The sequence below is a fragment of the Microtus pennsylvanicus genome, chromosome 1 (assembly GCF_037038515.1).
Source record: "Microtus pennsylvanicus isolate mMicPen1 chromosome 1, mMicPen1.hap1, whole genome shotgun sequence".
NCBI classification, from domain to species: domain Eukaryota; kingdom Metazoa; phylum Chordata; class Mammalia; order Rodentia; family Cricetidae; genus Microtus; species Microtus pennsylvanicus.
Window position 1 is genome coordinate 137759917 of NC_134579.1, and position 24838 is coordinate 137784754.

At 42.2% G+C, this 24838-nt stretch overlaps 1 protein-coding gene across 2 annotated transcripts in view; it reads right to left on the bottom strand.

Moving 5' to 3' along the window:
• Positions 1-2495: 2495 nt before the first annotated feature.
• LOC142858504 (cytochrome P450 2G1) overlaps positions 2496-24838 on the bottom strand; it is a 74757-nt gene continuing 52414 nt past the window's right edge. Inside the window, exons 1-9 of one of the 2 annotated variants that reach the window (XM_075987815.1) lie at positions 12709-12888; positions 11992-12154; positions 10408-10557; positions 8106-8266; positions 7549-7725; positions 5755-5896; positions 4115-4302; positions 3854-3995; positions 2496-2677 (exon numbers count right to left, since the gene is read on the bottom strand). In XM_075987815.1, the coding sequence (XP_075843930.1) occupies positions 2496-2677; positions 3854-3995; positions 4115-4302; positions 5755-5896; positions 7549-7725; positions 8106-8266; positions 10408-10557; positions 11992-12154; positions 12709-12888 (1485 nt within the window). Of the gene's footprint in view, positions 2678-3853; positions 3996-4114; positions 4303-5754; positions 5897-7548; positions 7726-8105; positions 8267-10407; positions 10558-11991; positions 12155-12708; positions 12889-24838 lie in introns of those variants that run through there. The other variant, XM_075987821.1, reaches the window with a different exon arrangement.

Here is a 24838-nt window from a genome sequence, read left to right on the forward strand (position 1 = left end):
ACATGCATTTGTCGTGATACATAGAGAGATTTATTTGGAACAGGGCTTGGAGTTTTCTCCCTGCTGGGTGTTTTTACCAGGTGGGAAGGTGCTGTGCAGACTGCTGGGGTAGACAAGTCAGCAGTGTTTTACCCTGCAGTGGATGCTTGTGCTACAATAATGATCTGCCAGGCAGGTTGAAGCCACTGGACAATTGGGGCATGCATGTTATGGTAATAACAACCACTTTTGGTTCAATTTGAAGCCCATTTTACAGGAGGGAATTCATAGCTAGTACTGTAAACCTGACCAAAAACCAAAGGTTAGGAAGGTGATGGCTCCAGGGGAGGATGTACTACTGTTGTTTTGCTAAATGGATGTGTTATCAAACTGCCTTCTAAATATTTGTGTTTATAGCTGTAGTCTGGTGCTGTTGTCAACCCCAGTCAGACAAACTTCTTTTTGCAGTGGTCAGCAGTTAATGCAGAGACTCAGAATTCGTTCAAGTGTTGAGAATAAATGACTATTGAGTACTCAAACCTGTTAGGACATTTATATCCACCCCTCCCCAAGGCTCAGGAGACATTGTGGAGGAGGGGATGGTAAGAACATAAGAGCCATAGGATGGAGAGGAATGCTGAAAAATGCTGTCTTCTGGACATAGCAATGCCATGGCACACACAAACTCACTGTCTTTATGGCTACCTGCACAAGATGGTTGCTGTTAACTTTCAAACATAGATGGGGTGGAGTATAGGAGGTTCCACTCCTAGTTGAAGACCTCTGGGTAGTGGTGGGAACTGGGAAAGGAGAAGCCATTTTTTCTCAGGGGTGTAACCACTTTATGTTATCCAGTAAATAACTCTAAAATTGTGTGCATGCAAGTAACCCTAGTTAATTTTTTTAAAAGGCAGGAGAAAGGTGAGATTTAGGGTATCAGGAAGATAAAGCATTCCATAGACAGTGGGAAGGAGATAAGTGAGAGGAATGGAGATACATATCATTAAAGTACATTCTATCTGTGTGTCTCAGTTAGGGTTTCTATTGCTGTGATGAAACACATCAGATCCAAAAAGCAACTTGGGGAGGAAAGGGCTTAATAGGCTTATACTTCAGCATTGCTGTTCATCACTGAAGGAAGTCAAGCAGGGCAGGAACCCGGAGGCAGGTGCTGATGCAGAGGCCATGGAGGGGTGCTGCTCACTGCCTTGCTCCCCATGGCTTGCTCAGCCTGCTTTCTTAGAAAATCCAGGATCACCAGCCCAGGGATAGCACCACCCACAATGGGCAGGGCCCTCCCCCATTGATCACTAATTAAGAAAATGCCTTATAGCCTGATCTCAAGGAGGGATTTTCTCAGCTTAGACTCCTTCCTCTCTGATGACTCTATTAAGTTGGCACACAAAACCAGCCAGTGCAATGTGTATGGAATTACTGAATAGAAAATATTTTAAAATATATATTTGTTTTTCAGTTTGTATTTCAGTGTGGTGATTTATTCACTGTAATTGTGAATAACTGAGGTATACTCAAAACAGAATGCAGGGTGTGGAGAACTGGGAGTCGAGACAAGAGCCACCAGGAGAGCAAGTTCAGCAGGAGAAGTGACAGTGAGGATAAGTACTAAGCTGGCAAGATGCTTGGTGCCACAGCTTGATGCCCCACAAAATGACCAAAATCAGTCAGGAAACTGTTGATGGCGTAGGGAATTGCTATCAGTAACAAGCAATCAGAAAGCCCATTTCAATGTCTGTTGAAAGCACATCACCCTGAGGCAGAAGACCCCCTTGGAAACTAAAGAAAGTAAGACCAGGTCAGCACCCTATGGGAGCTCACTGTGTCCCCCTGTAACCTCTTCCCTCTCCCTTCTGCACTGAAGAAAATTCTACCCACGATAGACTTCTGTTTGGGGAGGCAGTTTTAATATATTTAATATATTACATTAGGCAAATTTAATACAGTATATGTCACTCTTGGTTGCTATGTGTGTGTGGTGGGGGGACAGAAAGGGGAACAAAAGGCTCTGTTTAACTGAACTCGGAGATCAGTTTTTGAATTGAAGTCCCCTGGGCCCGTTGTGCATACAATACCCTGCTTCCTGGCTCTCAGGTTGGGTGTCTAATCCTTTGGTTATTTCCTGCAACAATAGAACTCTCAACATGATACACAGTAAACTTGCTCTGACCAACAGTCTTGAGTTCTTTATTGGAGAAAGAGAAATACAAGCAAACATGAAAGAATTATGGAGTACATTCTTGTCACTATGCAGGGGAGACAAAAGGCTGTAAGAGTCTGGGGGAGGGGATTGAGACCAAGGTTGAGAAATCCAGTGAATTTAATTAAACCGTCAGGCTTTGCCCCAAACAGTGACTGTAGCTAGAGCTGTGACCTCGACACAGCCATGAGCATGGCTTCTCTAGGTGTAGACAGGATTGAGGAAGGAAGGGAGAGCCTGCAGAGGTGAACTCCAGCTGAGCTCAGCTCTCAGCTCTCTTGGTTGGCCTAGCAGCTGGCACTCAGCGGGCCATAAAGCAGAGCTTGTAAGTGGGGGGGATGTTGCCAAAGCCAGAGATCCTGGGACTGATGTCGATATCAGCAGGAGGCACCAGAGAACGTAAGGAGAACCTCTGAAGGATGGAAGTGAAGTAGAGGAAGAGTTCCATGCGGGCCAGGGCCTCCCCTACGCAGATGCGCTTTCCTGTAGACACACGAAAGACAGAGGGGTATGGCATTTCTCCCGACTCCTTGGCATCTCAACTCACAGCTGTCTCCATGATCATTAACAAGACTTACTGGGGTCCCACTGGTACTGCCCAACTACCAGCTGCCACCTAGAGGGACAGGTCAGGTGGCAACTTCCTGTCTGTTTGCTGAGATTCTACCTGGGTTAGAACCAGACAGACTGGTCCCAAAAGACCCATGAGGGCTGGAGTGCGGCTGAACAGCAGAGCAGGGACTGGATTCCACCAGAGAGGCTGGGGTGTGTGACACACTCAGTGTGTGTGAATTCCATCCCCAGAGCAGAAAAAATATTCAAAACTCTTCATTTCAATTCCCCAGAGGTATTTAAGAGGCCTTAGGTATCAAATACTATCGACATTAAAAAAGAGCTAAGAATTGTATTTAAGGATATCTTCCTGATCCCAGGAACACGGTTGACAATTGCAATAATTCACACAGGGTCCAGGCATCCCTTGACTGCCATTTAAAATCGCAGGGTGGCACAGCTACTCACAGGCCGACAAACTTCTGTCTGGGAGGCCAATCTGTGGCTTTGTTTTTTGTCTGTATGCACACCGAGTATTAATACTTTTTATCTCTTAGAATGTTTGAAAATATTCAGAGGAAAAAGAATATTTTGTGTAAGTTAAATGTGTTTCATGTTTCATTGCTCTTGAATAAGAATGTTTACATTTTCACACACATGTGACCATTCAGTCAAAGTTATCAGTGGCTCCGTTTGTCCATCATACATGACAGGCACGTGTGGTTCAGACAAGGATCATGTGGCTGACAAAACATGAAATATTTTTAATTTGATTCTTAACATAGTATGATGAAGTTTACTAAATGCCTTTTCACTGCTACTGTTGCTCTAACATTTTATTTTTTTCATCATTTCCAATTGTTTTAAGGTCAGAATCTTGCTGTAATCCCATGCTCGCCTTCAGCTTTAAGTCTTATTACCCCTGCCTTTTGAATACTGAGATTGCATAATGCACCAACACCATGTCTGCACGCCCACAATCATTCAAATGAATGAGTCTAATATTCCCAGGTCTGGGATTTTAGGATTTTTTTTTTTTATAATTCTATAACGCAGACCTTGGAGAGACTAGTGCGTATCTGGGGAAATCTAGATATAACAACTTACCAGAGGAAAAGACCACAAAGGCATCATTCTTCTTGAAGTGCCCCTGTTCATCCAGGAAGTGTTGAGGATAAAAAGCATCTGGGTAGCGGAAGTATTTGGGATCTCTGAGGACTGAGCCAATCAGGGGATACACGTCTGTGCCCTGGGAAACAGACAGAGGCTCTTAGAACTCTGCTTTGGGCAATGGGGGATAGAGGTACAAAACAGGAAGAGAAACGGGTTAGGAAAGAGTGTTAGGACAAAAATGGGGTACAACCTCACCTTGGGCAGAAAGTAGCCTCGGAAATAAGTGTCTCGTATGACATTATGGGGGACACCAAGGGGCACAATGTCTGTCAATCTCTGTATCTCATGGATGACGGCATCAGTGTAGGGCATCTTGGCGCGGTCCTCCACTGCTGGGGCCCGGTGATTTCCAATCACCTGGTTAATCTCCTCATAAACCTTGGCTGTAACACGGGAGAAGATATACCAGGAAAGGCCACAGGGAAGGCCGACGTTTGTTTTCATTGCTCAGTCTTTGTTTTTATTTGTGGTTGGGGGAGCGTGTGCTTGTTGTTTGCCAACGGGGCCTCACTAGGTGGTCCATGTTGGACTGGGACTCACTACACAAATTGCGTATGTCTCAGACACTCTTTCCACTTAGTCTCATATGTGTCGGATTACAGGTATGAGCCACGTGTCTGGCCAGGGAATGTCTGTGTGGAGAGGCTAGGGCAAGTCAACTTCTGAGTTTTGCAGATGTCGTTGAGTAAAGGATCTTGAGATGAAGATTTTGTCTACATGCAGGGAAAACAGTGAGTCTTATGGGAGGATCACATGTGTTTGGATTGCTTCATTTCAGTGATGCAACAGACGTCACTGGTACTCCAACACTCATCAGACATCAGGAGGGAGATAGCCTAGATCCCTGAACGCCATGTGGGAATTTGGTCTTTAATTAAAAATACCAAGAAGCCATGGAAGGATACTGATCAGTGCAGTGAGCTGGGTCCCGATGCAGTGTCCTACATAGGTGGTGTTTTATGCAAGCCAACTCTTATTTTGAACTTGACTAGGGTAGAGGAAGGCCTAATTAGAGCATTTTTTTCAGCAAGAAGTGACTTTTGATTACTTGAGTTCACCAACCAGATCAAATTCTAGTTTCTTAGACATGAATACTGTTTGATATGGACAGTGTAGTCAGCTGAGTAATAGCCCTCACATAGTCTTGTCTGAGTATGATGACATACATGTCATCTCAGCTTCCCAGGAAGCTGAAGAAGTGTGGCCATCAGAGCAAGGCTAGCCTGGACTATGTAGTGAGATCCCATCTCCAAGAGAAAGGGGAAGGGAAGAGGTGTGCCTTCAAGTCCTAGACATCAATGTTATGTATGTGAAGATGACAGAAGGTCAGAGGGGACTTGATAGGTCTCACTAAGTTTCTGTGAATCAAAGAGATTAGCCAGATTATGCATATGGCCATGAGTAGTCACGTATTTGAATTGTAGAGAAGAAGGCAGGTAAGAGTTAGGAGAGGAGGTAACAGAAGCAAAGAGATGAGAAAATGTCTGCTCTGACTTTGCAGATGCAGGAAACATGTTTGAGCGCAGGAGCTCAATTAAGGGTCTCTGGGAACTTGGAAGGGAGAGAGAATGTCACTGTCTTTCTTCCTTGATGTCAGTCTAGTGGAAGCCACTCTGAGCAAAAGTTCTGACTAGGAAGGTCAGATGATAAATACAGGCTTCTAAGTCTCAACAGCCACAGAGAACAAATCTAGGGACAAGCAGAGAGGTGATGGACCCTGTTCTGAAGTCATCAAGGGAAGAGAGGCTAAGACTGTGGGACTGTACAATTTCAAGATCGCTATCCTTCTGAGGAGGTATATGAGGTATCAGATTAGTTGCTCATTAGAAACTTACCCTCTACCTCGGGATATTTCATCATCAGCAGGAATCCGTAGCGCAAGGTGGAACTCACAGTTTCTGTGCCAGCAAAGAAGAGGTTGAGGGTGGTGAGGACCAAGTTCTTAAGGTTGAATTCTGTGTTGGGGTCACTTTTATCCTGAAAGCAAAGGGAATTGCCACAGAATCACCCCTGTGAGAGTTTATCTTCCCCTCCCTTCTGTGTAGAGGAGGTCTATTAGTGGGAGGTAGAAAGATGGATTAAGTAAATCCAGAAGAGACAATGAAAGCCAAGGTGCTGAGGCAGGAGCATGCCTGGTGTTTTAGAGGAATGGCAAGAAAAGGACAGTGTGTGTGTAGTGAGCAAGAAGAGAAGGGAAGAGGAAGCAGAATTTTGCACAATTTGAAAGTTTGGGGGGCATTAGAACATGTAACTTTCAACTACCAAATACTCAGGCTCCATAATGATTTTCCTAGAATTCCAATGGCCACCACACAGGCGTGCAGACTACTTGTCCCTACACATCAAAGACTTTAAACTTGTGAATTTGAAGCTTAAACTCAAATTTAGAAAGTGAACTGCTAAGGTTCTCACTTCTGAGACTCTGAAGGCACATTCTAATTTTCAATAATATAGCCTGTTGTATAGATAATCTTAAAACTGTAAGATTATAAGTTTCTTTATGCTAAACTTTGTAGATTTGAAGTATATTTTAGAAAAATATAGTATATATACATCGTGTCATGAAGAGCAAGTTCTTTGCAGCAAAATGAATAGAACTGGAGGAATAAGGCTATGCAAACAAACCAGGCGCAGAGGAAGTTACTGCGTATTCTCTGTCATAGATGGAAACTAGGAAGCATTTACTTGAAAGTAGGCCATGCTCACAAAGACAAAGGGTGTTGGTGTTGACTGGTGCATGCTGTATTCTTGTAAGGAAGTTTCACACGAAAGCCCACTAACATGCAACTAATATGTGACGGCTATTCTTGGTTGTCAACTTGAAGTGGGAAGACCTATTTCATCTGTATCTTTCATGTGGGAAGAAACACCTTCAACCCAGCTCTTCTGAGGTCGAAAGTTCCACCTTTAACCTGCTGGTAACCTATATAAAGAACATGGAGGAAGGAAGCTGACTCTCTTTGCCTGTTTGCTCTCATCTTTGTTTGTAAGTCCATTCTTCACCGGCATCAGAGTCAGCTTCTTCAGGGTTCTTGCAGATACTGAAGACCAGCTGAGACAGCCAGCCTCATGGACTGAACAACTACAGGATTCCTGGACATTCCATTGGTAGATAGCCATTGGTGACGAGCTGAAGCACAACCTATAAGCCATTCTAATAAATCCTGAACACACACACACACACACACATTCTCTAAGTTTTGTCATCCCTCTGTGGTTCATGACTTCCACAGGTGTTGCATATCAGATATTTACGTTATAATCCATAACAGTAGCAAAATTACAGATATGAAGTAGCAATGAATTTTTTGATTGGGAGGGTCACCACAACATGAGGAACTGTATTAAAGCGTTGCAGCATTAGGAAGGTTGAGAACTATGGCTCTAGACAATCCTGACTACATATATATAAAATATAAATATATCTGATTACATTAATTTTATGGAAGTTTATTTGAAAGGTGCAAGTGGCTCACATTTCTACAGTTTCTCCATTTTTATCTAGGGAGAGAAGTAAACTTTATGAGATAATGTTTTTTTCTCTTTTCTTCTAACAGTTGCAAGATGGGTTTGACATGGCAGGGATAAAGGTTTCAAAAGACAGAAAGAATGGCATAAGGGAAAAGTACCTGGTACATCTTGATGAGAAAGCAGTCGATAAAGTCTCTAGGGTTTGAGGGGTCAAAGGATGCTTCATTGATCTTGACCCTGGATGCAATGAAGTCCTTAAGTTCTTCTATCAAGTTATAGAGGTGGTTGTGACTTCCTGGAAAATACTGCATGATTCCCCAGAACATGTCATATAACTGTGGGCAGAGGCAAAGGGGTGTGTGTCAGTCATGGGCATCAGGGACCAGATGGGCCAAGTTCTAAAGTCAGAGAGTGGGCTCATGTGGCTGGAGCTAGGGCAGAGCAGAGATCACTCTTAATCCCATCACCAGGGACACTGAGAAGAAAAAGATCAGAGGTGGTTCAAGGCCAACCTAAGCTACAGAGATATGCCCTATTTCACTAAATTGTCTACTGTTGGGTTTGAGATTTGGGTATAATCCTTTGTTTTCCAAACTATTAGACAAATGGATAAGCACCTCCCAGGGATGAAAGGAGGAGGGTTAGACAGTGCATAGGAAAGTGCTTGCTTGAGAATGAAGGGTGAGTAGGGAGTTGACTGGTAGTTACTAAATACCTGTGCCCAGGGCTTGCTCATCTCCACAAAGCTCTCATTGATCAACTTCATTAGGTTCTGGAAACATTTGTCCTCATAGTCAAAGCGTTTCCCGAAGACAACGGAGCAGATGACATTGGACACGGTGCGGCTCAGGTAGAAGGTGGGATCTATGGGTGCTCCTACAGGTAGAAAGTGACTATGTGGGAATCAGTCACAAGAGAGGTAGGGCAACAGATTTCTCAGTGTTGGCACAGAGCCCCAGGTCCTCTGCTTAATGGTATGCGTGAGTGCCTTGATTCCTTTCTTTCTTTTCCTTCCTTCCTTCCTTCCTTCCTTCCTTCCTTCCTTCCTTCCTCCCTCCCTCCCCTCTTTCCTTCCTTCCTTTTTTTTTTGATTTTTCAAGACAGGGTTTCTCTGTAACTTTGGAACATATCCTGGAATTAGCTCTTGTAGACCAGGCTGACCTTTAACTCACTGAGATACACTTGCCTATGGCTCCCAAGTGCTGGGATTAAAGCCATGTGCCACCACCGCCTGGCTAAGGCTGGTCAACTTAAAAAAGTGTGGCAGCTTGTCTCTGATTTAACATTTGAGAAGTGGAGACAGGCATTCCTCGGTAGAAGCCGCCTAGCTAGGTCTGTGGTAGTGAAGAACTCTGCATGCAGGGATAATCCACACGGGAGAAGCTGGCTAGCTAGGTTTGTGGTAGGGAAGAACTCTGCATGCAGGGATAATCCACACGGGAGAAGCTGGCTAGCTAGGTTTGTGGTAGGGAAGAGTTCTGGGTGCAGCGACAATCCACAAATCCCTCAGTGAACAGAGGTGAGAGGAACTGATAAAGACCTCTGATGTCAGTCTCTAACTTCTACACATATGTACACTTGTGTACAAGAACATGTGAACATGAATATGCACATGCATACATCCAACATGCATTCATATGAAAAAGGAAATTACTTCCCTTGGTCTCAGACACATTATCTGTAAAATGGATCCTGGTCAAGTAATCGGTGTGGGGCTCAATTTCTCCAGTATCATGCACACATTTACAATACACAACATAGCAGATAACTTCTAGAAGTACAAGACTATTCAAAGCCATGGGTGGACTCCTTATTCTACAGAGTCCTAACAAGGGAATTCTATTTGTTTCTATGTATCTGAATCTCTGTCTTTGCTTTCTAGACTATATTGGTGCCATACCTTCTTATATGCTGGGAACTAGACACTGTAAAAACTTCAGTAAAACACAAATCACACATAAACAAAAACTCCTTAGGTCCTGTTTTGTGTTGGCCCACTCCTGGGCATGGGGGCTTCTCTGGAGTGTTCACACTCCATTGGAGAGACTGGTTCTTTCCCTCTCCAGCAGGTACCAATTGCAAATAGCTTCTTGGTTAGGGGTGTTTGTGTGCTTTGATTTTCGTTGTTTCATCTTATTTTGAGAGAAAGAACATGAAGTTGAGTGGGTATGGAGGTGAGGATGATCTGGGAGGAGCTGAGAGGGGAAAATATGATATAAATACATTGTAATTTTTGAAAAAAATGTAATGTAGTAAAATACTCAAGAGAATAGTTTTCCTGAAGGAAGTGTGTGTGTGTGTGTGTGTTAACTGAAGCAAGTCCTCCCCCCACACACCAGGGATGGGTGGGAGAAAAGAACCTCAAAATGAGACATTTCTAAGCATTTGTTTACAGTGATATGAATATATCTACACTATACTCTTTAAAATTTTGTTCTAATTGAACTTTTATTTAAGAACAGTTGTTTTGCCTGCATATGTAGCTATGTACTACATGCATGCCTGGTACTGTTGGAAACTGGGTGAGGGCACTGGATCCCCTGAAACTTGAATTCGGGACTTTTGTGATTCTCATGTCAGTGCTGGGAATGAAACTCAGGTCCCTGGATGAGCAGCCAGTGCCCTAGCAGCTGAGCCGTCTCTCCAGCCTGAAAAACTGTGCCTACCCTTAAAAATGGTGAAGATGGTGAGTTTTGCGGTGTTTTCATTATCACAATAAAGCGTGTATGACAGAGCAACATTTGATCCTTTCTCTAGGAAAAGACACAGGCTCGGCCAACATAAGAATCCTGCATGATTTCTTGAGCTACAAACAGCTGAGGTCCACTGAGGGGCATTTCTAGACAAACTGTCACTCAGAATCTTCCATGTTAATTTTTAACATTGGAACCTCACTGAAAATCTCTATGAACCCTTAATGTTTTCCAGCCTTTCCTATTTCAGGTCTTTCTTCCACCAAGTCTCTCCATGAACTTAGCTCTCTGTAAACACCCAGTCACCCGATGTGGTCTCCATACCCTTGGTCTTATGGAATTCTTCCAGTAGGTAACCAGCCTCCTCCTGGATCCGCTCCTCAATGCTCCGCTTTCCCATCCCAAAGTTCCGAAGAATGGTCAGGGAAAAACGCCGAAGAACCTTCCATCGCTCTCCATTGGACAGAGCCAAACCTGCCAGAATGTCAGTGGTCAGGCCCCTGCCCCTTCCCCTTTGTGCTCTCATGTATGTAGTAGACACAATTATGAAAGTCAACCTTCCAGGCTCAATGGGAAATCAAGATTCTCTCCAAAAATAGTCCAGGGGTGAAGGAAAAGGGAATGAGGCCAGGAATAATCTCGGAGAGCAAGAAAGTTTTCTTTTAGGCTAGTGAGCTGTGGCTGGGTTAGTTTCAGAGCCAAGAAAAGTTGAGGAGGTAAGGACGGCATAACATATAGAGTATTCCTTAAATGGAAAGGCTATTTTTATCTTCTTAGTGCCAGTTGGGATCTTCAAACTTATATATGTGTGTGCACAGAAGCTCACCGCTGTACATCAGTGCACCTATAGAAAAGGATTTATCTTACATCATGAAGACGGTAGAAGAAATCACCTGAGTTGAGGATTGGTGAATTCCTTGGGATTTTAATAAGATCAGTTTAGAATATGTTGATAAATGACAGGAAGAATGTAATGGTGGAGTCCAGAGGAGGGCATCAGAGCCCCCTGAAACTGGATGGTTGGGAGCCCTGTGTGAGTGCTGGGAACCAAACTCAGGTCCCTGGATAAGCAGCCTGTGCTCTTGACTGGAATGATATATGGGTAGGTAGATGAATGATATATGGGTAGGTATCTGTCTGTCTGGAAAGATATGAGGATGAAACACTCTGAGTGAGGTGTTAGTGGACAGAGGGATTAAGATGAACAGATAGCAGCTGAAAGAAAAGGTAGATGGATGGATTGAAGAGCAATTGGATGGAAAGATTAATATGTGTGTGAATGACTTAAAGGTCACTGCACAAATCAAGGTATTGGTGGATTCATGGATACATAGAACACTGACAGAAATATGAATAATAGGATGGAAAGATGTTTGCATCACAGGATAGTGAATATATTTTCATGGATTTATAGAACAACGGGTAGAACTGAGAAAAACGTATATTGATAGAAAGATAGGAGATAGACAGACAGGTGAAACGAGGGAAGTGAGCCTGCCTACATTTGTAGATTGCACAGGTAACACTAGACAAGAATAATCCTGAATGCAGGTGCTGGGGACCTGTGTTGGATGTGTGTATGGGCAGATAGGAACTAAGCTTGGCTGCAAAGGCTTTATGGGGTACATAGATATTACCACACAGTAATCCATTACAAGTAAGAATAAAAATGACACTGTAAACATTTTAGAATCCAGATTCTGGAATTCAAAAACCAAGTAGCTCTCACACTTACTGTACGACACTACCTTATCTTCTTCACCATTAGCTTTTGCACTTCCAAGATTAGCAGGGCGTTCATACCCTTCTTGAGGGAGTCGATGTACGTGATTCATGAATCATCCACCAGAGACCCATCAACACACTAAATACATTGCAATTGTTTTTGTTCTTATTGCTGCCACTTACCATGACCTTGGAAGTTCTTCTCTAATGTAGGCATTTCACCACGGCCACTGAAGTCATCCGCTTGGTCAACCAGGGCCTCCTTCACAGCCTCGTGTCCACATAAGATGACCACTGGCCTTGGACCAAAGTATACAGTGAACACAGTCCCATATTTTTCCTGGAGCTGGGAGCGAAGGAAGATACCGAGGGAAGGAGAAAAATGGAGTGTGACGAGACCTCCAGTCAAGGGTAGAGATTCTAGGAGGATGGAAAGGTAGGACTAGAGGAAGGTCCTGGGCTTGGAAGGGTGTTGGGGAAAAACACATCATACCGATTCCTGTGACCTTGGGCAGTACATGTTCCAAATTTTGTACATCTTAGTTTTGTTTGTGAAACAATGGACTTAAAATAGCTGGACTCTGCGATCTACACCTTCTCTTTATGAAAGGCTAGGTTTCTAGTGTCTTAAAAGTCCAAGACAATGTGAGAACAAATTTGCCCTTAAAGAAATGAGACTCCACAACCCCTTAGACTGTGATCCAGGGTCCTGAGAAGAGGGGAGCTCCGTTCTAGTGTACTCAGAGTCTAAGACTTTCTTCCCCCTTGATTCTAGGATTCCGTAATTTAAGTTTACTAAAGTGTCTCTCTGAGTCTGTGTTTAGGAATCGTGGGCTTGGTGTGAACTCAGCTCTGCTGTTTGTTGACTTCACTGCTGTAAGAAGCAATGGACACACTCACCTTCAGGAAGGATTGAAATATGCCATCAATGCGAACTTGAAACAGGTTCCCCAAAAACGGTATTGGTGCGGGGCCGGGGGGCAGCTTCCCTCCCTTACTGGTTCTCTTCCAAGCAATCAAGATGAGCAGGCAAGACAAGAAGAGTGCCATAAAGATGCTGAAGGCCCCTCCCAGCGCCATGGTGCTGTCAAAGTGTGTGTGTCCTTGAATCCAGATCCTGTCTAAATAGCTTCTGGGAGATCAGCTTAAAGAGAAATCTGAACCCTGTGGGAGTCAAACTATCCCTGTATTACACCATCAGGAGGCAGATCACTTGGTGAGTGTGAAGTTACACAATGTGTATTATCTCACCTGCACAGAGGTGTATTGATTTCACCCAGGAAAACCCACCAGGGGTTATCTCCTTTCTTCCCATTTCAAGTTTTTCAACTGTCTTTTCACCTTCATATTTTTGTGACATCTGAGAAGCAATGTATTCATAGGGAATCTGCAAAAAGTATAGGCTTTCCTACATTATCCTGACATGTGAACTCTCCTCCCTCAGACCCTTGTTTTTGGCCCATGGAATACTAATTCGTTGGGCACTCCTTCCACCTGTCCAGAGAATGCTAGGGGCAAGATGCTTCCTTCCCTAGTTCAGCACATCCAAGGACATTTTACAAGTAGCCCCTGAGTTTCCCCACTCAGCCCTGGGACTTCTTTCATTCTAAAGCACATCTGGTGGAAGTAACGAGTACTAGAGTGTGTGTGGTGTGTATGTCTGCATGTGCATGAGTGTGGTGTGTGCATGTGTGATGTGTGTCGTGTGTGTGGTGTTGTGTGATTGTGTGTTTGTGAGTGTGATGTGGTGTGTGTGTGTAAGAAAGAAATAGAGATATTGCATGTGGAGTTGGGTGAAGTTGTAGGGACATAGGAGAGGAATTGGAGGGAAGGGAAAGGGGCATGAATTTGGTCCAAACACGTTATACTCATGTGTAAAGTATTCAGCCAAGTACTAAAAAAGAAATAAACCATATTTTATAAGATGTCATACAAGTTAGTGTCTACTCTAGACACAATGATGAAAGATTAGATTATGTTGATTTATCCAAACTCCATGATGTGATGTCTAAGATGCAGGGAACACTCAGAACACCACCCTACAGATTGGATTCACCCTTGGAGATGCTGCCTAGCATTCTCTGTCCTTGAGAATCTCGTAAACAGTTCCCATCTATTTTCATGCTGAATATCTGAACACTTCTTTCCTGGCCCCAAACACATCCATAGGCTATTGTTCTCTTTCACTGTGTCCTGGCGCCACCACACAGATCTGACCCTGTTTTCAAATATCTGGGTTTTCACATTTGGAAACTGAGTTTCTTTTATTTACCTGCAGGTTCCGAGAACAGAGCTTGAGTCAGGTACCCATACTTGTAACCTCAGCAGTGAAATCAGGATTTAGGGCCAGCCTGGGCCTATGTGGTAAGAACTGGACAGGGAGAACAATGAAGATCTAGCTGGCTTAGAAGAGGTGTCCCATGTCCAGGAGAACTGGGGGAATTCTAGGCAGACTAAATGTGTCACTTTCTTTGTCTTAGTTCTGCTGTTGGGAGACCTTCCTTTCTTTCTAGGGAAGCAACAAAAACATTTAGCTTTCCATCCTCTTTCACGGCTCATGTGTCCTTTAGCTGCATTCTGCCCTTCCTCATCATCTAAGATTTCCCTTTCTTCATCTCCTTTCTACATGCTATACCACACACATGTATGTACATTTGTTTACATATATAAATGCATACATGATAGAAGTCATTTCGGAGGTTCCTCAAAAACAAACAATCAACAATGGCAATGGGTTTTTGATCCTACTGCACGTACTGGCTTTGGGGGAGCCTAGGCAGTTTGGATGCTCACCTTACTAGACCTGGATGGAGGTGGGTGGTCCTTGGACTTCCCACAGGTCAGGGAACCCTGATTGCTCTTCGAGCTGATGAGGGAGGAGGACTTGATCGGGGGAGGGGGAGGGAAATGGGAGGCGGTGGCTGGGAGGAGGCAGAAATCTTTAATAAATAAATAATACAAAATAAGGAATAAAAAACCAACAACAGCAACAAACCTTTCTCTCTCTCTCTCTCTCTCTCTCTCTCTCTCTCTCTCTCTCTCTCTCTTCACACACACACACACACACACACACACACACACACACACCAAACTGCCATATGACCCAGCTGCTTTGCTCCTGGGCATTTGCCCGGTGCATCCCACACTTTACCATAGAGATACTTGCACCTCCATGTTCATTTCTGTTCTATTCTCTACGGCAAGGAAATAGAACGAATGTAGCTGTCCATCAATGGGTGAATGGATAATGAAAACCTAGTGTGTGTCTAAAATAAAATCCTGTTCAGGTACAAAAGGAAAATGAAACCGTAAAATCTGCAGGGAAATAAGAGGATTTAGGATACATAACATTAATTGAAGTTGTATAAGTTCAGAAAGAAAAATAAAACAAAACTCTCACTCCAGATGCCTTTCATTGGTAGTGGCATTTCATTTGTTTTTTAATAAACAAAACTTTCCTGAGGATCAGAAAAGTAAAACAGCCACACTGGCCAGCTTTGCAGACCAGGTAGTAATAACACACACCTTTAATTTCTGCAGCCACACTAGTTTGCCATAGAAAACAGGCACAAGTGATGGATGCCTTTAATCCCAGACTAGAAAGGATTATAAAATGGGAGGAGACAGCTCTCAGGCTCAGTCTTATTCTGAGATTCCTGGAAGTAGGATCGCCATTTTGGACTGAGGTAGAGGTAAGAACTAGTGGCTGGCTGTTTTGCTTTTCTGACCTTCAGGTTGAACCCCAATTTCTGTCTCTGAGTTTTTATTAATAGTGCTTCATTTCATAGAAACCCAGTTCTAGGATCTCTCTTGACTCTTAGTTTGATTTTGCCTCCCTTTTTCATGGCCCTCTGTAACACACACACACACACACACACACACACACACACACACACACACACTCACACTCCATACAGATATGGTCTCTTAATTTTGCTGTGGTTGTGGTAATGATGTGTGGTCATGAATCATAGTGATAGTTGCATTTAGAGTGCCCAATTAGACAAGAAGGGACATTGTGTGGGCTAGTCTTATATCAACTTGACCCATGAACTTGAGCTATCTGAAAGGAGACCTTAATCGGCAAAATTTCCCCATAATACCTGGCTATAAGGCATTTTCTTAATTAGTGATTGATGGAGAAGGAGTAACCCATTGTGGTTAGTGCTATTCCTGGACTGATGATCCTTGGTTCTATAAGAAAACAGGCTGAGCAATCCAGTAAGCAGCACTCCTCCATGGTCTCTGCATCAGCTTCTGCCTTCAGGTTTCTGACCTGTGTGAATTCTTATCCTGAATCACTTAGGTGATGAGCAGCAATATGGAGTATAAGCTGAATAAATCCCTTTCTCCCCAGCTTGCTTTTTGTTCATGGTGTTCCTCACAGCAATAGATGCCCTAATTAAGACATTTAGCAGTCTGGAAGTCCAGATTCCTGACCATTACCCAGGGTAACTCAAAGAATGCTTCTCAGGAGCAGGGGCTGAATGACTTCTATAATAACTTCGCATAGTATCTGAGGGTCATTTTTCTTATTTCCTCTTTAATTCTAACTCTCTTGTCTTAATTGTCTATAATTTCTTAGCTCTATTTTCTGTTCCAATTCTAACATTCTTTATTCTTCTACATTCTTGTTCCTCTACCTTCTACCTTCTTATTCTTCTACATTCTACAGTCTTCTTACTCTACATTCTAAATTCTTATTTTTTCTGTCATTACAATCTTCTAAGCATGTTTACCTCCATTTATTAGCAATTTGTTAGTAATATAAAAAGTTACAAGATCATATCTCATGGACACAGGCATCCTTTGAAGATATGTAGGAAAACTTATCAACTAGCTTGTTTACAGCCAACTGCAGCTGCGGCTGTGAGGAGGTACTGGCTATCTCTAAAAGGGGCTACTACAAGTTACAAAGGAAGAAAACTAAGACATTTAGAGAACTGAGAAAAAGGCAAAGAATACATGCACTATTTAGATTTCTTAAGTATGATTAATACTATCTGGACAAGGTTAATCAGTAAACAGCCTTGATGTGGGAAAGCCTTCTGTATATTTGTTGCTTTTATTGGATAATGAATAAAGCTGTTTTGGCCAATGGCTTGGCATAGTAAAGCCAGGCAGGAACTCTGAACAGAGATGTGGAGTGAGAGTAGGTGGAGTCGAAGAGATACCACGTAGCTGCCAAAAGGGAGACAGACACTGCCAGAACCTTTACCGGTAAGCCACAGCCTTGTGGTGATACACAGATTAATAAAAATGGGTTAATTTAAGATGCAAGAGTTAGCTAGGAATATGCCTGAGTCATTGACCAAGCAGAGTTGTAATTAATATAGTTTCTGTGTGATCATTCGGGGCTGGGCAGCTGGAAATGAATGAGCAGTCTCCATTTACAAAATGGTGCCCAACATGTGACAACTACATCTGCATAAAACCTGAGAGAAATTGGGAAGGAATTCTAGATGTAAAAAAATAGAGTTAAGCATGACTTCTTAGTAGCTGCATTTTTTTTCTGATAGGCTCTGTTTGCAGGCCACAAGCAGAGGTGCAGCTCCATTAAGCAATGGTTTCTTCCTGGATCATGTGGCAGAATGACCTCTGGCTCTTTCAGGAGGCCTTGCACTTAAATGGGGTCTGTGATCAGTGTGTTACAAATTGCTTAATGGTGACGTAGACCTGCTGTGTCCCTGGAGCTGGGGCCATGAGCATGGCTCACAGAGCTGGCAGTGAACATACCTCCACCATGTTGGACTGGGCAGAGCCAAAAGGCAAAGCAGCCTTAGTACTAGCCATGCATTTTAACATTTAGTGCCTCTGGTAAGAAAATGATTACAGATACTGAATAAAAACAGATTCAGATAAAAAAGACCTTGAATGGATCACAGTGTTGGATAAATGTATATAGGCTTGGGAGAGAAAAGAAAAGAGTATAGACAGTTATAAAAAGAAATAGCTTTAAAAAAGCAATGTCTTTAAAGAGACAATCATAGATTAAAGGAATAAAAACATAAGCCACATAAAGATAAAAAATACACAGAGAGTCTGGATTATGCATATTATTGTGTTTTCTTTGAATTTTTTGACCACTGAGAGACATTTGATTCTGGGCCGCTAAGTTAAACCAACAAGTATATTTTAAAGGTATCTTGACTTCAGAAATTGAGTCTAAGGATATGTTACTTTGGAAAAGTGGTTCTGCTTTTATTTCCATAGAGAATGAGAACCTGTGAATTCCTTCCAGGCTAATGGGATTTGATAGAACAAGAGTCCCCAAAAGTTCTCCATGAACCCCTAAAAATACTTTGCCCAACAAATAGAAGGAGGCAGTTTGGGACAACTACACCCAAATTCCCAAACTAAATAAAAGGGAGGGAGATATTATATACAGAAGAATAATTTGCATTTGTATAGATATTTGCTTATTGATACAAATTTAAGGTAAATTCTCGCTTTTTTTTTCAATTCTCTTATATGTATACTTCTACTCTTGTTTAAGGTAATATGTTTAGGCAGTTCATTTAAAAATGTAATATATTTTAGTCATTCTGAGAGGTGTAAGATCGTATCTTAAAGTTGTCTTGATTTGCATTTCCTTGATCACTAAGGAAGTTGAGCATGATCTTAAGTGTCTTTCGGCCATTTGAACTTCTTCTGTTGAGAATTCTCTGTTCAGCTCAGTGCCCCATTTTATAATTGGGTTGATTAGCCTTTTAATGATAGCCTTTGCTGGAGAGGTTGTGGAAAAAGGGGTACACTCATCCATTGCTGGTGGGAATGCAAACTTGTGCAACCACTCTGGAAAGCAGTGTGGCGGTTTCTCAGAAATTCGGGATCAACCTACCCCTGGATCCAGCAAAACCACTCTTGGGAATATACCCAAGAGAGGCCCTATCATACAAAAAAAGTATATGCTCAACTATGTTCATAGCAGCATTGTTTGTAATAGCCAGAACCTGGAAACAACCTAGATGCCCTTCAATGGAAGAATGGATGAAGAAAGTATGGAATATATACATATTAGAGTACTACTCAGCAGTAAAAAACAAGGACTTCTTGAATTTTGCATACAAATGGATGGAAATAGAAAACACTATCCTGAGTGAGGTAAGCCAGACCCAAAAAGAGGAACATGGGATGTACTCACTCATATTTGGTTTCTAGCCATAAATAAAGGACATTGAGACTATAATTTGCGATCCTAGAGAAGCTAAATAAGAAGGTGAATCCAAAGACAAACATATACGCATCCTCCTGAATATTAACCTTCAGCAAGCGATGAAAGGAGACAGAGACCCACATTGGAGCACCGGACTGAAATCTCAAGGTCCAAATCAGGAGCAGATGGAGAGAGAGCATGAGCAAGGAACTCAGGACCGCGAGGGGTGCACCCACACACTGAGACAATGGGGATGTTCTATCGGGAACTCACCAAGGCCATCTGGCCTGGGTCTGAAAAAGCATGGGATAAAACCGGACTTGCTGAACATAGTGGACAATGAGGACTATTGAGAACTCAAGAACAATGGCAATGGGTTTTTGATCCTACTGCACGTACTGGCTTTGGAGAAGCCTAGGCAGTTTGGATGCTCACCTTACTAGACATGGATGGAGGGGGGTGGTCCTTGAACTTCCCACATGTTAGGGAACCCTGATTGCTCTTCGAGCTGATGAGGGAGGGGGACTTGATCGGGGGAGGGGGAGGGAAATGGGAGGCGGTGGCGGGGAGGAAATTTAAAAAAAAATTAAAAAAATAAAATAAAATCTACAGCTAAAAAAATAAATAAAAATGTAATATATAATTAAAAACTGCAGATTAATAGGTAATCATTTATATTAGTCGAACGTACAGATTCAACACAATACCCATAAAAATCCCAGCAAAATTCTTCACAGGCCTTGAAAGAACAGGACTCAACTTCATATGGAAAAGCAAAAATCCCAGGGTAACCAAAACAATCCTGTATAATAAAAGAACTTCTGGAGGCATCACAATCCCTGACTTGAATCTCTACTACAGAGCTACAGTACTTAAAACAGCCTGGTATTGGCATAAGAACAGACAGGAGGACCAATGGAACCGAAGAGAAGACCCAGATATCAATCCACACAACTTTGAACAACTGATTTTTGACAAAGAAGCAAAAAATATCAAATGGAAAAAAGAAAGCATGTTTAACAAGTGGTGCTAGCATAACTAGATATCAACATGTAGAAGATTGAAAATAGACCCATATCTATCACCATGCACAAAACTCAAGTTCAAATGGATCAAAAACCTCAACATAAAGCCAGCCACACTGAACCTTATAGAACAGAAAATGGGAAATACAGTTGAACACATTGGCACAAGAGACTACTTCTTAAATATAATACCAGTAGTACAGACACTGAAAGAAGCGATTAATAAATGGGACCTCCTGAAACTGAAAAGCTTCTGCAAAACAAAGGACACAGGCAACAAGACAAAACGACAGCCTACAGAATAGGAAAAGATCTTCACTAACCCCACATCAGACAGAGGGCTGATCTCCAAAATATACAAAGAACTCAAGTAATTGGTCATCAAAAGAACAAATAATCCAATAAAAATGGAGTACAGATCTAAACAGAGAACTCTCAAAAGAGGAATCTAAAATGACTGAAAGACACTTAAGGAAATGTTCAACATCCTTAGTCATCAGAGAAATGCAAATCAAAACAACTCTGAGATTCCATCTTACACCTGTAAGAATGGCCAAGATCAAAAACACTGATGACAACTTATGCTGGAGAGGTTGTGGGGTAAAGGGAACACTCCTACATTGCTGTTAGGAATGCAAGCTGGTACAGCCTTTTTGGATGTCAGTGTGGTGATTTCTCAGAAAATTAGGAAATAACCTTCCTCAAGACCCAGTAATACCACTTCGGGTATATATCCAAAGGATGCTCAATCATACAAGGACATGTGCTCTATGTTCATAGCAGCTTTGTCATATCCAGAACCTGGAAACAACCCAAATTCCCCTTGACCAAAGAATGGATAAGGAAAATGTGGTACATTTACACAATGCAGTACTACACAGCTGAAAAAAATAATGACATCTTGAATTTTGCAGGAAAATTGATAGAGCTAAAAAACATTATTTTGAGTGAGGTAACCCAGGCACACAAAGACAATTATCACATGTACTCACTAATAGGTGGTTTTTAAACATAAAGCAAAGAAACCAACCTACAAACCATGATCCCAGAGAACTTAGACAACAATGAGGACACTAAGAGAGACTTACTTAGTACATCTAATCTACATGGGAAGTAGAAAGTAGAAAAAAACACTATCTCCTGAGTAAATTGGAAGAATGGGGACCTTGGGGGAGGGTTGATGAGGGTAGGAGAGAGGCAGGGAGGGGATCAGAGAAAAATGTAGAGCTTAATAAAAATCAATAAAAAATAATAATAGTCAAACTTGTAGTCATGTTAGTTAGGTTTTCTCTCCATATATATATTTCAATTAGACATGTAATCTTCAACATTTTAAATACCTATGGAATATGGCATTTAAAATGCTTTAAGAACTTAGATTTTTCTCCACAGTGAGACACTTCTGTTTCTGACAGTACCAATTACTTTAAGAGGATGACGGGCATCAGAGAGGCTCCTTATGGAGTTTGCTAGCAATTTGGGCAAGAAACTACTTTTACCTGGACTGTTTGATGGTATGCTATATGAACTGGACATGTAGGACCCACAGAAAAATGACTACTGAACTTGCCAAAAAAAGGTTAGACAATACTTCAGGGTTTTTGCTCCACCAAAAAAACCCCACAATCAAACAAACAAAAAAAAATTGCCAGACATTCTGCAGGACACAGAAGAAAGTGACAGATAAACTGCCAATATAAGCAAAATAGTCTTTTCAAATTTGCTGTTTCATGGAAGGTCTACTGGGTACTATGGGACTGTAGGCTGAAGATGGATGGCCCAATGTTACAGAAAAACTTTGGGTGAATATCCGGGTACCAAGATGTCCCTCTGTCAATTCTAGAACTTTGGAAGTTGCTTACAATGCACTTCCTGTTTACTTAGGTAATATTCAATCCTTCTGGGGTCTTTGAAGAGTTGAAGACAGTTAGTTATAGTTTTCCTTATTTATGATAAAAGAGAAGTTAGATATAAATCTTTAAACTCACAAAGATAGGTATTTTCTTTAATTTTCCAAATGTAAATGGACTAAATATTGTAATTGTAATTCTTGCTTGAAAACTGTTTTGTATATGTAATTTTACTATGATGAAGTTAATTCTTTCCTTTTTAATTAGACAGAAAAGAAGAAATGATGTTGTAGGATGAGGATCCACTTGTTTATCCTGGCTGCCCGGCTAGGTTAGCCCTGAAATAACCACAAAGAAACTGTATTAATAAAATCACTGCTTGGCCCATTAGCTGTAGCTTTTTATTGGCTAACTCTTATATTAATCTAACCCATTTCTATTAATCTGTGTATTGCCAGGTGGCAGTGGCTTGCTGGGTAAAATTACCAGTGTCTGTTTCTGGTGGCTCCATGGCATCTCTCTGACTCTGCTTTCTTCCTCCCAGAATTCAGTTCCATCTACCCTGCCTGTGTAAGTTCTACACAGGCCAAGGCAGTTTTTTTATTCATTAACCAACAGAAGCAACACATAGACAGACAGACCTCCCACACCATTTCCCCCTTTCTGTTTGAACAAAAGAAAGGCTTTAACTTTAACATAGTAAAGTTACATATAACAAACAGGTATTAAACAAGAATTACAGTTACAATATTTATATCTATGTTATCTTTTATCATAACTAAGGAAAACTCTAACTATAAATTCTTCAACTCCATCAAAGACTCCAGAAGGATATAATATTACCTAAGTGAACAGAAAGTACATTGTAAGATGGTATCTCAAAGTTGTTTTTATTTGCATTTCCCTGATTGCTAAAGAGGTTGAGCATGACCTTAAGTGTCTTTTGGCCATTTGAACTTCTTCTGTTGAGAATTCTCTGTTCAGTTCACTCCCCCATATTTTAATTGAGTTAATTAGAGTTTTAATGTCTAGTTTCTTGAGTTCTTTATATATTTTGGAGATCAGACCTTTGTCAGAGATGTGGTTGGTGAAGATCTTTTCCCATTCAGTACGTTTCCTTTTTGTCTTAATGACAGTGTCCTTTGCATTACAGAAGCTTCTCAGTTTCAGAAGATCCCATTTATTCATTGTTGCTCTTATTATCGGTGCTACTGGGGTTATACGTAAAAAGCAGACTACTTCCCACTTTCTCTACTATCAGGTTCAGTGTGGTCAGATTTATATTGAAGTCTTTAATCCATTTGGACTTGAGTTTTGTGCATGGTGATAGGTATGGATCTAATTTTATTCTTCTACAGGTTGACATTCAGTTGAATGGCTAAAATCAAAACCACCAATGACAGCCTATGCTGGAGAGGATGTGGAGTAAAGGAACACTCATCCATTGCTGGTGGGAATGCAAATTTATGCAACCACTTTGGAAATCAGTGTGGCCGTTTCTCAGGAAACTGGGAGTCAACCTACCTCAGGATCCAGCAATTCCTCTCTTGGGAATATACCCAAGAGATGCCCAATCATACTACAACACAGAAGGCAGGAACCTGAAAGCAGGAGCCGGTGTGGAGATCATGGAGGAGTGTTGCTTAGCCGCTTGCTCCTGAAGGCTTGCTCAGCCTGCCTTCTAATATAACCCAGGACTGCCAGTTCAGGGGTGGCCCCACCTACAATGTGCTGGGCCTGCCTCCATCAATCACTAATTAAGAAAATGTCCTACCAGTTTGTCTGTAGCCCAATCTAATGGAGGATTTTTTTCAATTGAGGCTCTCTCCTCCCTGATGATTGTTGTATCAAGGTGACATAAAACCATTTAGACAATCTGAGAAGAAACTAATACTCAATATCTATTAGTAGCTCAGTATATATCTTCTTTTTTTTCTTTTTCTTTTTTATTGATAAAAGGAGAATAAAGAAAAGAAAAAACAAAACAAATTTCCACCTCCTCCCAGCCTCCCATTTCCCTCACCCTCCTCCCCCTCTTCTCCCCCTCCTCCCACTCTTCTCCCACCCCTCTCCCCTTCCCCCCACTCCTCTCCCCCTCCCTCTCCAATCCAAAGAGCAGTCAGGGTTCCCTGCCCTGTGGTAAGTCCTAGGTCCTCCCCCCTCAGTCCATATCTAGGAAGGTGAACATCCAAACTGGCTAGGCTCCCACCAAGCCAGCACATTAAGTAGGATCAAAACCGCGTGCCATTGTCCTTGGCGTCTCATCAGCCCTCATTGTTCGCCATGTTCAGAGAGTCCAGTTTTATCCCATGCTTTTTTAGTAACAGTCCAGCTAGCCTGGTTGAGCTCCCAGTAGATCAGCTCCACTGTCTCAGTGGGTGGGTGCACCCCTCGTGGTCCCGACTTCTTTGCTCATGTTCTCCCTCCTTCTGCTCCTCATTGGGACCTTGGGAGCTCAGTCCAGTGCTCCAGTGTGGGTCTCTGTCTCTATCTCCATCCATCGCCAGATGAAAGTTCTAGGATGATATGCAATATATTCGTCAGTATTGCTCTAGGCTAGGGTCATTTCAGGTTCCCTATCCTCAGCTGCCCAAGGCACTAACTGGGGACCTCAGCTTGGGCACCTGGGAGCCCCTCTAGGGTCAAGTCTCCTGCCCACCCTAAAGTGGGTCCCTTAACTAAGAATTATGGTTCCGTGCTCCCCTATCCAACCTTCCTTTATCCCGATCCTCCTGTTTCCCCAAGTCCCCCCTCCTTCCCTTCTACCTTTTCTCTCCCCATCTGCCCTTACCCCCATCCCACCCCACCCCCAAGATCCCACTTTTCTCCCCGGCAATTTTGTCTACTTCCCTTAGCCAAGAGGATAACTATATGTTTTTCCTTGGGTTCACCTTCTTACTTAGCTTTTTTAGATTCGCCTATTGTAGACTCCGTGACCCCTATTTATGGCTAGAAACCAATTATGAGTGAGTACATCCCATGTTCATCTTTTTGGGTCT